General features: G+C 45.4%; 2 protein-coding genes across 6 annotated transcripts; one reads left to right on the top strand and one right to left on the bottom strand.

Annotated features, from left to right (window-relative positions):
- Nucleotides 1-36: 36 nt before the first annotated feature.
- Nucleotides 37-4,416, bottom strand: LOC6602229 (centrosome-associated zinc finger protein CP190). Of its 4 annotated transcripts, none has more exons than XM_002027224.2 (5): nucleotides 2,600-2,924; nucleotides 2,320-2,544; nucleotides 2,200-2,265; nucleotides 1,042-2,076; nucleotides 37-94 (listed from the first exon to the last, which is right to left on the bottom strand). In XM_002027224.2, exons 2-5 carry the CDS (start codon nucleotides 2,486-2,488, stop codon nucleotides 69-71), a joined length of 1,296 nt encoding a protein of 431 aa, XP_002027260.2. In that variant the 5' UTR covers nucleotides 2,489-2,544; nucleotides 2,600-2,924; the 3' UTR covers nucleotides 37-68. The 4 variants fall into 4 exon arrangements, with proteins under 4 accessions (XP_002027260.2, XP_026843649.1, XP_026843651.1 ...); XM_026987850.1 differs by lacking the exons at nucleotides 37-94; nucleotides 1,042-2,076; nucleotides 2,200-2,265 and adding exons at nucleotides 2,983-3,191; nucleotides 3,342-3,982; nucleotides 4,055-4,416 and having other exon boundaries at nucleotides 2,386-2,544; nucleotides 2,600-2,926; XM_026987848.1 differs by lacking the exon at nucleotides 37-94 and having other exon boundaries at nucleotides 907-2,076.
- A 911-nt stretch (nucleotides 4,417-5,327) lies between these two features.
- Nucleotides 5,328-12,247, top strand: LOC6602228 (protein MON2 homolog). Of its 2 annotated transcripts, XM_002027222.2 has the most exons (14): nucleotides 5,328-5,517; nucleotides 5,776-5,907; nucleotides 5,978-6,526; nucleotides 6,590-7,176; nucleotides 7,234-7,664; nucleotides 7,724-8,433; nucleotides 8,495-8,833; nucleotides 8,906-9,577; nucleotides 9,652-9,714; nucleotides 9,809-10,005; nucleotides 10,069-10,231; nucleotides 10,293-11,218; nucleotides 11,289-11,371; nucleotides 11,441-12,247. In XM_002027222.2, the coding sequence occupies exons 1-14, from the start codon at nucleotides 5,401-5,403 to the stop codon at nucleotides 11,629-11,631; spliced, it is 5,160 nt and encodes a 1,719-aa protein (XP_002027258.1). In that variant the 5' UTR covers nucleotides 5,328-5,400; the 3' UTR covers nucleotides 11,632-12,247. The 2 variants fall into 2 exon arrangements, with proteins under 2 accessions (XP_002027258.1, XP_026842937.1); XM_026987136.1 differs by lacking the exon at nucleotides 9,652-9,714 and having other exon boundaries at nucleotides 5,329-5,517.
- Nucleotides 12,248-12,655: the final 408 nt, after the last annotated feature.

Below are 12,655 nucleotides of genomic sequence, written 5' to 3' on the forward strand. Positions count from 1 at the left end.
GGTGTTTTTGGTTCTTACTAACAAAATCAAAATTCTTCTCTTGTATTCCGTTTTTTTTTAGTGTTTCGTCACTGAAGAATAGAATGTGGTTCAACTGCAATGAGAACTAAAATTTAGATAAAATATCCCGATGATACCAAAGAAATGAGAATTTCAATACATTAAGCAGTCGAAACATTTTTGTCAAAGCACACGTGCCTCGATCTTAAGATACTGGTGCGGGTACTCTTAAAGAAAGAAATATATACTTGATAATAAGGAAACACTATTACTCCATCAAGTTTAGACAACCAAGAAATATCTGTTAATATTGAGCATATTAAATACATTTAAATAATTCCATAGTCGATGGCCCTGGCAGCTAGCATTCTAGCAAGTTTGGAAATAATCTTGATTTAGTATGATATTCCAGATGTCTGGTCAGAAAATCTATTCACTCTAACTTAGTCTTTGAGATCTTGTCGTCAATTGAGCTACTAAGACACAGCTATTGATTCTAATTTAGAATATGTAAACATAATGGACTCAGAATAACTTTCTTCAGGAAGCAACAAACTTGTACCCATTCGTTGGAGTTGGTCAGGGCCGGCCGGCCCTGTCAATAGCCCGTTCATAACTACAAGGATGATATCTATACGAGTATGCCAACGGCCTTCTGCGAGCTTCTTATAAATGGGCGTTATACAGGACACACTGGATAATACTGGTCATGCAAACAGGCTTGGGTGCCTCCTTTAATAATTTCTGCTGTAGGTGTAGATTCAGTTTTTCAACATGTGGCTAAAAGTATGTTTAAAATTGTATTACATCAGTTCTGTGTTCGAGTTCAATCAACTGAACTGGACTGAATATGGACAACATTTATAAAACAAATATTGGTCATTTCATTTGTACATAAGTTATTTTTCTTTATACATAAATATTCTCAGCACTGAAGGTACACTTCGCACACAATATATCTATATTTCTCTTTCGGTCTTTAGCTCAATTCGTATATTTTACATAGATTTAGTCCTTAAGCATTGCACAAAAACTATTTACACTTAATAGTCGAATCCAACAGGTCCCTCCAAAGATGGTATTGTTCGCTTGGCTTGATCATGTGTACGCTGATCACGTTTCGTATTTTGCATGGACTGAGCGCGATTCGGCTGTTACGAAATGCGTTGGCCTCCACTCTCTTAATCTTCAAGGTCCTGGCCACAATTCCCGTGATGAAGACATCTTCTAGATGCATATAAAACGTGTTGAGTGATTCCACGTATAGCTCATGGACAATGTCTCCAGTGAGGAGGTAGGCGGGTCCGGTGGTAAACGGTGGGTACTGCAAGCCGGTATATAATTTATGTGAAACATAATACTTTGACCTTCCAGCTCTGACGGGTTTCCAGTTCTTGGCCAATCGTCCGTAGATAGCTCGCTCGCTCTTGTACCGAGCGTCTATGAAACCGAGCAGTTTAGGAACATTGATGAACATATCGTCATCTGTCTTAAGGATGAATTTCGCACTGGGGCAGTGTGTATCTGCCCATTCAAGCATCGAGATCGTCTTTAGAGTGAGATTGAAGTACGAGTCTATGAAGTTTCCACGAATCATATCGCCATAAATATAGTTCTCCTTGTTGAGAGACTCGTTCAGGGCCACATTGGTGGTACGGCCAAGGACAAAGGCCATGCCGACATCTCGCCTGCTTCCGTAGTGCATCCAGGTCTGTCTGATGGACATTCTCGCGCTAAAATGGGACTGTGCTGAGGTGATCAGAATGAGCAGCCTTAAAAATACCCCCCTGTGCATACATATCCTCTTTATATCAATCTCTTCGTTTAAGTGGCCAGGTTCATAAAGTGTCATTGTAAGCACAGGAGTCAGTACAGGTAATGCGGAGGAACCATTTGATGTTTGTTCGCTGCTACTGCCCCTGCCAGTAGTGCTGCTTACAGTGGGTTGGATTTCCATTTTTGTCTTGATATCCACGATCTCTGGAAGTTCGTTTGAATCAGCCGAAATGGATGGAAATGCTTCAATATTGCTATGCAGTAAACTAACTGCTTTCCTTTCCGGTTTTTTGCTACTGCCTGTAGAACGATATTATACAGATTTGTGGGGTTCAAGTCAAGAAAGAATTATATTCTTATCAATCCAATCCGTTCTGGAATGGTTGACAAGACTTCTCAGAAATAACTGTCAATTTTACATACCAGTGTGCTGATTATTTCCGATGGTACTGCCTTGATTTTTGCTGCTGTTCCTGCTGTTGATTTTGCCTAAAAAGTATATATTTATATCATCATGATAGGAAGTCGCCTGACAACACTCACTTGCAATATTTTGCTCGATTCTATGGTGCATCGGAAACCCTCCAACGGAATGCACATGTCTCCTAGGCAGGATCTCTTTCATCGAGAAGGAGGCGTATATGAAGGTTATGATAATGACGGCATTTAAGGCCATAAAGAACCTCATCCTTTTGCTATTTAAATTACCCATGGTGCGGATTCTGGTCCTCTAAACTCTGCTCTTGTATTCCGGTCTAAGCGGTTCAGCTGTAATGAGAAAATAAATTTAGAAAAGACAATGATTTTTGGATTTGTCACTTACCTCCCAGAGTGTCAGAGGTCCCAAAAGTCAAGTTCCTGGGGCTGGTGATGTTTGTGAGTAATAATATGTACTTCCTGTCGATCAGAAGGCGGCACTCTAGTTCTTATTTAATTTCGTACCCACAAAGCTGAAAAACTTGTTATGCACCTGAAACTTAAAAAAGAAATGCATCCCTTGCCTTGCACAATAAATATTTGAAATTATTCCAATTTTGGCTAGCTTCAACTGTCAACCGATTTGATCAAATGACAGTTTCTGGCATCGCACGTCGCACGTAGTCGCTTGATGTTTCTCCTGTAATTTTGGCGGATCGTCCGCGTTGTTTGACTATTAGATACAAGATTAGCCTCATAAAAAGTAGACAGATACCGTAAAAAGCTTACTATGTAGTTCCTTCTCCGACTCCTAATTGCCGAAGAATCGGTATTCTTTAAAGAGTTTCCTCGCCTTCTTCCCGCGACGACTCCTCCTTTCGTCGTCGGTATCGAAATCTATTATATAATGTTCCAACAGATTTTCCATTGCCCCGCCAGTCTTCCAATTTCTCGCCAGGAAAGAGCCGCACCACATCTCGCTCCAAGGCGTAGCTCAGCTGAAGTGTCATATTTATTTTCTTTGATATGAAGTAGTCGACTATCATCTTGGACAATTTTGTTCTCTGTGGCCGCGATAGCTTGTTTTTATTAACTCGAGACCGCAGCAATTTGCCATCGTCGCCGCTTTCTTTTAAAATGTCACTTACATTTGTGACTGTCCACACCTTCTCCTCATCGTACTCGGGAGATGAGGGGGAGTAGAATCCTCGGGAGGGGGAAGCTTTTTGCCAGGGACCACGATGTGGTGTTGTTCCGCTTCGCTCACCGGCTTGTTGTAGGCAGCTATCGTCGCGGTGTCCATCTTTTGCTAAGGATGCGTCGCTGGTCGTGATATGCGCAAGCTGGGTCTGTGTTGGCTGCTGTGGAGTGACTGCCTGGTTCTGCCTTGAAGTGAATGACTCCTGCGGTGGCATATCGTCTTCATCATCATCCTCTGTCTTGATGATGATAATGTCGTAGATAATGCTGTCATCGTTTTCCGGATCCTGGTCACTCTCCTCAATGGTACTAATGTGAACACTAAGGCACTCATGCATGTGAGCCTCCAACTCGTCGTTGCTCAAATATTTCCGATCGCAGAGATAGCACTCGGCAAAAGTGTAGAGCGGCGAATTGATCTGGTGATCCGTGTACATATGGAAATGCTTCTCGCGATTGTTGCCCGATCGCCAGCCGCAATACTCGCAGAGCGCCGGGTCAATGGACTTCTTGTGTATGCCGATAAGATGGAGTCTGAAGTCCCGATACGACATAAGGCGAATTCCGCATTCCAGACACAGCCAGGGACCTGATGGCCAATTAATTTAAATATTCATTAGTAAATTGGGGGGGATTTTGATTAAGACAACATGATACTCACCGGCGGTATTCTCAGCTTCCTGTGAATAAAGATTATGCATCGTCTTGCCGTCAATCAGATGCTTCTGGACGGATGCCGATGCGGAGGATGCCACCTGCGATGGAAGGGACTGCGTATGATGCGATGTGGACACCAGTGACAATGCAGCTCGCGGGGTTTTCGCTATTGCTATTGCTGGAGAACCAAACGTCTTAGGTACTTGACTTGTTTTCTTGCTACGGCGAATGTTGTTTTTGCTCCTTAACAACAATAGATGAAAAAAACGAACTTAGCCCACTTCAGCCCCCTCTATTTAAATACTTCAACTACTTCAGGTATACGGCTAAAAATATTAACGACTGTAAATTCTTCTGGAAGATTCATGCCATCTTTTATCTGAACTTCAACAACGCTAACTTTCGCCTGAACTGCGCTAAAATTATTAACTTTTCCTTTTTTTTTCTCCGTCAAGGATTGGAAACCATATTGCTCAATTTTGATGTTCCGTTGAATCTTACTAGCTAGATAGAAAATTTAGCCGTGCCCACATAATTGTATCCGACTAATAAATCAGTTTCCTACTTGATTGGCTAAATTTAAATACTTGCGTTTATTAGCTTTTGTCTAAAAAAGGGGTTTAGCTAAAAAGGTCGCCGAGAACATTTGGATTTATTGGATTTGTATACACCGTTAAATTTTACATGCATTCTACATGAACTGAAACGGCTAATGAATCAGTAGTTCGTTCAATGCAACCAACAAGTTCCACTGCGTGAAATTAATCGCTCACCAACACTTTTGTTGCTCATTAGATTTTTAGAAGTAAAAATAGCTTAAAATATAGCAAACTTTATTTGTAGGTACTCCTGCGCAACTCATATCGTTAAATAATATATATGTTAAATAATTTAGATAGAAACACATTTACGCTATTACCATATGCATAATAGGGCGTTTAGTGTATTGACGTTCGTACTATTGCGGATTTTGACTTGTGAGATTTTTTTAAAGATATTTAAATTTTTTCGTTCAAGTGTGGCACTCAGTTTTATAACAACATATGTTAAATATCAAGAATTCCGGTTAATAGCCATGTATACAAATTTCTAGCTATAAAATAGCTGATTTGGCAACAGTGCAGTGCAGGAAAATATGACCTCATTTACCAGCACTGTCCACTGTGTACGTCAGCTGTCAAAGCGAATTTTCACGGCTTATTGTGTTTTTTACCTTTCTTTTTATAGTTTTCTAAGGATAAAGTTTGTTCAATAGTCTATGTTTATTTGAATTAATGTACTTAAATGCGGTATGCATGCAGTGCATTGAGTGTCGTTTTGTGCAAGAGCTGAATATACTAACAAATAACAATGTCGTTTGTGGGCGGGGGTGGGGGCCAAGATGTGCACAAGTTTGTGGAGGCGCTGCAGGCCGATTTCAAGACGCTCTCACTTGAAACCAAGAAGAAGTATCCTCAAATAAAAGAGGTAAGTCCTGGTTCTCTGCTGACGTGTGTCGCATTTCATGGTCGGTCGCATTTCCATGGTACTAATTGCGGCAACTTGCCACATAACTGTGTAACTGTGTGTGGGTGTGTTTTGAGTGAGTGTGTCACCCCATACCTGGGTGGGGGGTGGTCCGTGCACCTGCCTCTGTGCGCTACGCAATTATGAAATTGATAGCAAGAACAAATAAAATTGATTTTGTGACAATTTAACATGGCCATTAATTTACCTCAACCACAGGCATGCGAGGAGGCTATTTCGAAGCTCTGCACTGCTGGCAGCAGCCAGCAAAACTCTGTCTACTACACCGTCAACCAGATACTCTATCCTCTGGTGCAGGGCTGCGAAACCAAGGATTTGAAAATCATCAAGGTAAGCCACTTAAAGCAGGCACTTTCATGTCATCAACTTAACTCATTTCTTATCGTTCTTTTTGCTGCAGTTCTGTTTGGGCATGATGCAACGTCTGATTACCCAGCAAGTGGTCGATCAAAAGGGTGCCCTCTACATAACCAACGCTCTGTGGACCCTCATGGAGAACAACATTGAGGAGGTGAAGGTGCTGCAGACAGTGACCCTTTTGCTGACGACTAATACAGTTGTCCATGGCGATACGCTGGCCAAGGCCTTGGTTCTGTGCTTTCGCCTGCACTACACCAAAAACCCCACAATTGTAAACACGGCAGGGGCCACCATACGTCAGCTGGTGTCGCTTGTGTTTGAGCGTGTCTACTTGGAGAAGGATTCAGTGCCTAGCCTGCAGCAGCAACAACAGCAGCCGAGCAACAGTCCTGTAGAGGCAGACGGCGCCACAGCCGGGCAAGATGTGCAGACCTTTGCCTCTGATGCATTTCTGCTATTCCAGGATCTAGTGCAACTGGTGAATGCTGAACAGCCCTATTGGCTCGTTGGCATGACCGAAATGACGCGCACCTTTGGCCTAGAACTGCTGGAGGCAGTCCTCACAAACTTTAGTGCGGTGTTCCACGAGGTGGGTCCTAAATATATAGAATATTTATTAAATTGAAGCCATTAATTCTCATTTCCCACATAGAGCAACGACTTCCGTTTGCTGCTCAAGGAGCGCGTCTGTGCCTTGGTCATAAAACTCTTCTCCCCGAATGTCAAACATCGCCAGCTGCCGGCTCCCAATAATGGAACCGCACCAGTGCCTGCAGAGAAACCCTATTTTCCCATCAGCATGCGACTGCTGCGTCTGGTGTCCATTCTAATACAGAAATACCATACAATATTGGTGACCGAATGCGAGATCTTCCTGTCGCTGATCATCAAGTTTCTGGATCCAGACAAACCCGCCTGGCAGCGCGCCCTGGCTGTGGAGGTCATACACAAGCTGGTCACACGCTCCTCGCTGATTGCCTTCTTCTGCAAGTCGTACGACCTGAAGAACCATGCCACAAACATTGTGCATGATATGATTGCGGCCATGGGTAGCTTTGTGCGATATTCTCTGATAAATGCCTCCGTCATGCTGAACGGCCAACAGAATGGAGGAGTTCTGGCTCAGCCCACCAATGCGCTGTCCACCCTATCTGGGAATAATCAATGCGGATTCTCTTTCCGCGGTGCCTATCTCCCACTGGTCGCCACATATGCCCCTGGTGTTTCCAAGGCTGTATAGTAAGTAGATGATTATTTATGAAAACTGCCTTTTCATATGAATATTCTCTTTTGCAGCCTGGAAATGCTGGATAAGCTGGATGCTCCGAATATACCCGACAGCTATGGCATCTCTGTGGGACACGCCATACTCCTAGACATGACCCGTTCCATTGGCGGGGTAATACAGCGCACACCAGAGCTCCATCCCACCCATAATACGGCTGTCATAACGGAGGAGGAGCACCAGCCGCTGTGCCTGCAGCTGGTCAATTCTAGCTGGTCGGGTCTGCTCAGCGCGTTCATTCCATTGGTGGAGACATCGATGGACGAGGCCACCACCGAGAACATACTGAAGGCCATGCAGAACTATGCGGCTTTGTGTGGCATGCTGGAGCAGCTGCAGCCCCGCGATGCCTTCATTATGGCCATGTGTCGGGCCTCGTTTCCCCCGCACTATGCCATGTCCATATTTGCCAATGCCACGCAATCTGACGGCGATGTGAGATGTAAGTGGGACGAATCTGTAATATGTTCCATGAGTAAAACTTTTATTCTGTTTTCGCAGGTCACACACGGAGTGGCAGCCAGGATCTGAGCAGTCAGTTCATCAACAGCTGTACGCCCGACGACTTTCGGCCTCAGATTGTGGCCGTGGGCACACCCCTGCCGTCGGCCTCGCTGCCACACAGCGTTATGCAGGCGCCCGTAATGCTAACCAACAAGAATCTGCAGTGTATGCGTGCCATACTCTTTCTGGCGCACAACAATGGCGGCATACTGGGGACATCCTGGCATATGGTGTTGCAAACGCTACAGCATCTAGTGTGGATACTGGGCCTGAAACCCTCAACGGGTGGCAGTCTCCAGGCCATGCCAAAGCCAGCCGTTGAGGCGAATGTGGGCATTCAAACGGCCGTGATGGCAGATCTCCCAGTGCTGTCACAAATGCTGAGCCAATTGTTTGAGTCTAGCCAATATCTGGACGATGTGGCGCTGCATCATCTGATTGATGCTTTGTGCAAGCTCTCACACGAGGCCATGGAGCTGGCCTACGCCAATCGAGAGCCATCGCTGTTTGCGGTGGCCAAGCTACTGGAAACGGGCCTCGTGAACATGCCCAGAATCAATGTGCTGTGGCGTCCGCTAACCAATCATTTGCTGGAGGTATGCCAGCATCGGCATATACGCATGCGGGAGTGGGGTGTGGAGGCCATCACTTATCTCGTGAAGTCTGCTCTACAATTCAAGCACAAAACGCCGCTCAAGGAGAACATGGTTTGAAACAACAAATAAATATATCAATTATAAATTAATTATTGTTCTCTCCCTTCTGTAGGAACTGCAAACCATGCTGCTGAGTCCTCTCTCTGAGCTGTCCACAGTCCTGCATGCGGATGTGAGGCAACGCCAGCTAGATTGTGTCCTCCAGATACTAAACACGGCCGGGGAGATACTCTCCTTTGGCTGGCCGGCCATTATTGAGATAATTGGGGCTGTGAATGAACATCATGGCGAGCCATTAATACGCACCGCCTTCCAATGCCTGCAGCTAGTCATCACCGACTTCTTGACGGTCATGCCGTGGCGTTGTCTGCCCCTCTGCATCAGCACGGCTGCTAAGTTTGGTTCCCAAACGCAGGAACTTAACATCTCGCTAACGGCGATTGGTTTGATGGTCTCTGATTGGAAAAACTTAAATATATTTAAATTGATTTTGTTATTGATCGAATTTTAATCTTTTTTGCAGTGGAACATTTCGGATTTCTTTAATCAAAATCAGGACAAACTGATGTCCACACAGCTGCAGGATGTGGCCATATTGCCAGAGTTTCCGGGCACCGTGAAGATGCCACAATTCGACAAGCTCTGGATGTGTCTGTATGCCAAATTGGGAGAGCTGTGCGTAGATCTGCGTCCGGCTGTCCGTAAATCGGCCGGCCAGACACTCTTCTCCACCATCTCGGCCCACGGCAGCCTGTTGAATCCGCCCACCTGGCAGGCTCTGGTCTGGCAAGTGCTATTCCCCCTGCTCGACAACGTCCGGGCCTTGAGCAGCTCGGCCAGCAATGAGAAGGTGGATGCCAGTGGCAATATTCTCATACATCATTCGAGGAACACCGCTCAGAAGCAATGGGCCGAGACGCAGGTCCTGACGTTGTCGGGGGTCTGTCGGGTGTTCAACACCAAACGAGAGCTCCTCCAAATGCTCGGGGACTTTGAGCGTGCCTGGTCTTTGATCCTGGAGTTCATACAGAATGCAGCGCTGAGCAAGAATGGGGAGGTTTCGCTGGCGGCACTTAAATCTCTGCAGGAGATCATGTACCACAATACCACAACAGAGCGAACGGTGGGAGGAGTAGGAGGAGCATCCCTTAAGGATCCACAAACGGCGCAAGAGCAGGACGAGGAGATCTGGACTGTGAGTAGATTAGGGGGATGCTGCGGCTAATTGTTCTTCGTTTCTTATTATTTTGTTTTTGTTCCTATCTTAAGTATTTGAAAAGTATCGAGAAGCAGTTCTCCACTTTCCGTGTCAATCACATGGAGCTCTTTTTTGTAAGATTTTAGTCTCTTGTTTTGCTTTTCTTTCGTTGGCTTGTTAAATTTATGTCTACATCTCCTTTTTGCATTTTTTTCCGTACCTGAGCAGATTGCCTGGAACATTTGGCTCAGCATCGGCATGGAGAGCACCAAAATGTCCACAACGAAGGCACAGCCACAGCCCAGCAGCAATGGGGGTAGCAATGGCAGCCAGGATAGCCAGGAGGACTTTTACATTCCCAGTCAGGCTTTTCTGACGGCCCTCATACAAATCTTTCCCGCCATCTTTCACCACATTCAAGTCAAGTAAGCAAAATCCATTACCATCTGCTGTAGAAATTCTTATTTAACTCGACACACTGAATGTAGATTCAGCCCCACGGACTTTGACAAATTCTGCACGGTGCTGACGAATGCGGTGTGCATTCCCGTCCAGACCGATGCTGTTCCCTACATCATGTCCACTGTGTCCGATACGCTGCTGACGCCCCTGCATGATGGCATACTCGATTGCATGGAGCTGATACAAAAGGTAAACACCAGACTACTTTTGTCTGTGAGAGATCTTTAACCCCCATACCCTTGTTCCACAGGAAGCGACAAAGCCAGATTCCCACATCAGCCAGCTCATACCCGCCATTTTTCGCCAGCTGTTGATCTTCAGCAAGTTCGCCTGTGCCCCGCCCACATTCCAGCAGAATGTGGAGCACAAGTATGCCAAGTCCACGTCGGGACACTATGCCAACAATGCATCCGTTGAGGTGGTGGGAATGAACTACATACCGTTCGGTGAGAAGTCAATCAGTATTTGTGTGAAGCTGTACCAGACGACGGCCACAGAGGAGTCGGTGGTGCAGGAGCAGATCCTGCACGACATTGTCAAGGCTGTGCGCACACCGCTGGCCATGAAGTACAAGTGCCTGTCGTCTAGCACTTGGAAGCTGGCCATCTCGAGTCTCATCAGTGTCCTCCACACGGGCCTGAAGGTGGCCCGGGCCAAGCCTCAGCATTTCGCCAGCCTTTGGGACGACTTGGCCGATACGCTGGATAAGTTTCTGTTCCCCGCCAGCGTGTGCACCATCGAGGATCGCGGTCTGGAGGAGATTGTGCTAGACGAGACCATCGATTGTCATGTGATTGAGTTGCTGCGGGACGAGGTGCTGCCGCATGCCCACGAGATGCCGCATCAGTTCATTATGCAAATTGTGGTACTGCTCAACAAGGGCTCCATACACTCGGCCTCGGACACTAATATTTGCTACGAGTCGGACTGGAAGCTGCGCGAGATATTTGCAAAGACCTGCTTTGAGACCTTGCTGCAGTTCTCGCTGTTGGAAGATCATCATGCCACCAACAACAATCGCATTAATGCCAATCTGTTGCCAGCGGGTGCCGCAGGAGCGGTTGGCAAGGACTTTGCCGGACGATTGGCGGTCACCGCCTTGCTGCATCGCTTCCAGGAAGTGCTCAAGCGGTTCAATGATGATGAGCGCCAAAGCGGCAAGTGTCCTTTGCCTAGGTGAGAGTGATACCCTGCCCACACTTTTACTTTTGTTTCATTGTAAATTTATTTTGTGTTTTTCGTGTAGATTCCGGCTGTCGGAGATATCGTTTGTGCTCAAAGCCATTGCCACGCTGGTGGTGTCCATGAAGAAAGCCCCAGCCTCAAAGGGTATGCCAAAAGTCGAAGCTGTTGAGCATTCCAATCTTTAATTAACCATTTTACCTCCCCCGCACGCAGTAAACAAGCCGGCATGGGATCAATTGATTGGACTGTATCCGTATCTGGTGGATTGCACCACCACCACATCGCCGGAGGTGTCACGATCACTGCGCGAGGCCCTGCTGCAGTACACAGATCTACTGCAGGCGCCGCGCCTTTGCGGAGCCACCACCAACGACAATTCTATACAATCGAATGGACAAGAGTGAAAGTATGCCTAGACACAGATAGATAGATAGAGTTACCTAGATAACCGGAACCAGGAGAAGCTCTGCGATGTTTTGTTTTAGTTTTTAAGTGCGAAGCGTTTGAATATATATATATTTATTTTGTGCATAATTTATAAATGTTAAACCTAACCCTCCCCCGCATAGATGTACTTCTTCTAATCATCTATGTTCAATACTTACATACCTTTACCTTTACATTTTACGAGTATATATATACCTATATATTTGTAAAAATATTTTGTAGTTGAGCTATGAACTATGTATGTATGTACCTCCTTCCTACTTGGTGATGATGGGACGGAGGGCAAATAACCAAGATAAAGAACCCTTTAAAGGCGGCTTGGCAAGGGGCAGAAAAACAGCAGATTCCTTTAGTACCTTTTCGAGACGCAAAGACAAAGAACTATACCTAGCTATAGCAATCTACATACAATATTATACACACACACACAACTATGATCTATTTGTGTAGCGCATTTTAAAGTACAGACTTGCGTGTTATCTGAATCAAATATTAACCATTTAATCATGATGCAACCAAGTAAACTTTGTAGTGACGTTTTTAAATAAAGCAAAAATTATTACCAACCGATAAGGCTCCGTTTATTTATGACGTCAGGTACCCTCACTATCGCGGCTTGTTGGCCTACGCACACACGGTTCCATGTTGTGCTATCCTTATCGCATCCGCAATGGGCTCAATTTTTACCTTGACTCTGGACTCTGCGCATTCTTTGGGGCCTGGCAACAACTCAGCCAGCCGTCTGTCAAATGTGGTAAGAATTAAGAGTTTGCTCACATCTTGGGTGTATTTGTTTAAACCTGAAATATTTGGTAGCTCTACGGCTACCTGATAAAAGGCTTCACGTAGTTTACACAGCATAAACTGAAATATTTCGTAACAATCTAGTACCAATCATATGTACCTGTTAAGATAGTAAGCTTTTTACTAGCTGTTGAGTTTAGTGTTTAGTTTACAGTTTATTGTTTAATATGTTCCGCA

The sequence above is a fragment of the Drosophila persimilis genome, unplaced genomic scaffold (assembly GCF_003286085.1).
Source record: "Drosophila persimilis strain 14011-0111.01,24,50 unplaced genomic scaffold, DperRS2 tig00000124-arrow-pilon, whole genome shotgun sequence".
Classification (NCBI taxonomy): Eukaryota; Metazoa; Arthropoda; class Insecta; order Diptera; family Drosophilidae; genus Drosophila; species Drosophila persimilis.

What these genes read in the sequence shown, in the direction of transcription:
- LOC6602228 (XM_002027222.2), top strand. Translation starts at nt 5,401, where the DNA reads ATGTCGTTTGTGGGCGGGGGTGGGGGCCAAGATGTGCACAAGTTTGTG. An exon ending in CGCCGCTCAAGGAGAACATG is followed by an intron (nt 8,434 to 8,494) that starts GTTTGAAACAAC and finishes TCCCTTCTGTAG; the next exon opens with GAACTGCAAACCATGCTGCT. An exon ending in GGCAAGTGTCCTTTGCCTAG is followed by an intron (nt 11,219 to 11,288) that starts GTGAGAGTGATA and finishes TTTTTCGTGTAG; the next exon opens with ATTCCGGCTGTCGGAGATAT.
- LOC6602229 (XM_002027224.2), bottom strand. Translation starts at nt 2,488, where the DNA reads ATGGGTAATTTAAATAGCAAAAGGATGAGGTTCTTTATGGCCTTAAAT. An exon ending in AATCGAGCAAAATATTGCAA is followed by an intron (nt 2,266 to 2,319) that starts GTGAGTGTTGTC and finishes TATACTTTTTAG; the next exon opens with GCAAAATCAACAGCAGGAAC. An exon ending in CGGAAATAATCAGCACACTG is followed by an intron (nt 2,077 to 2,199) that starts GTATGTAAAATT and finishes ATCGTTCTACAG; the next exon opens with GCAGTAGCAAAAAACCGGAA.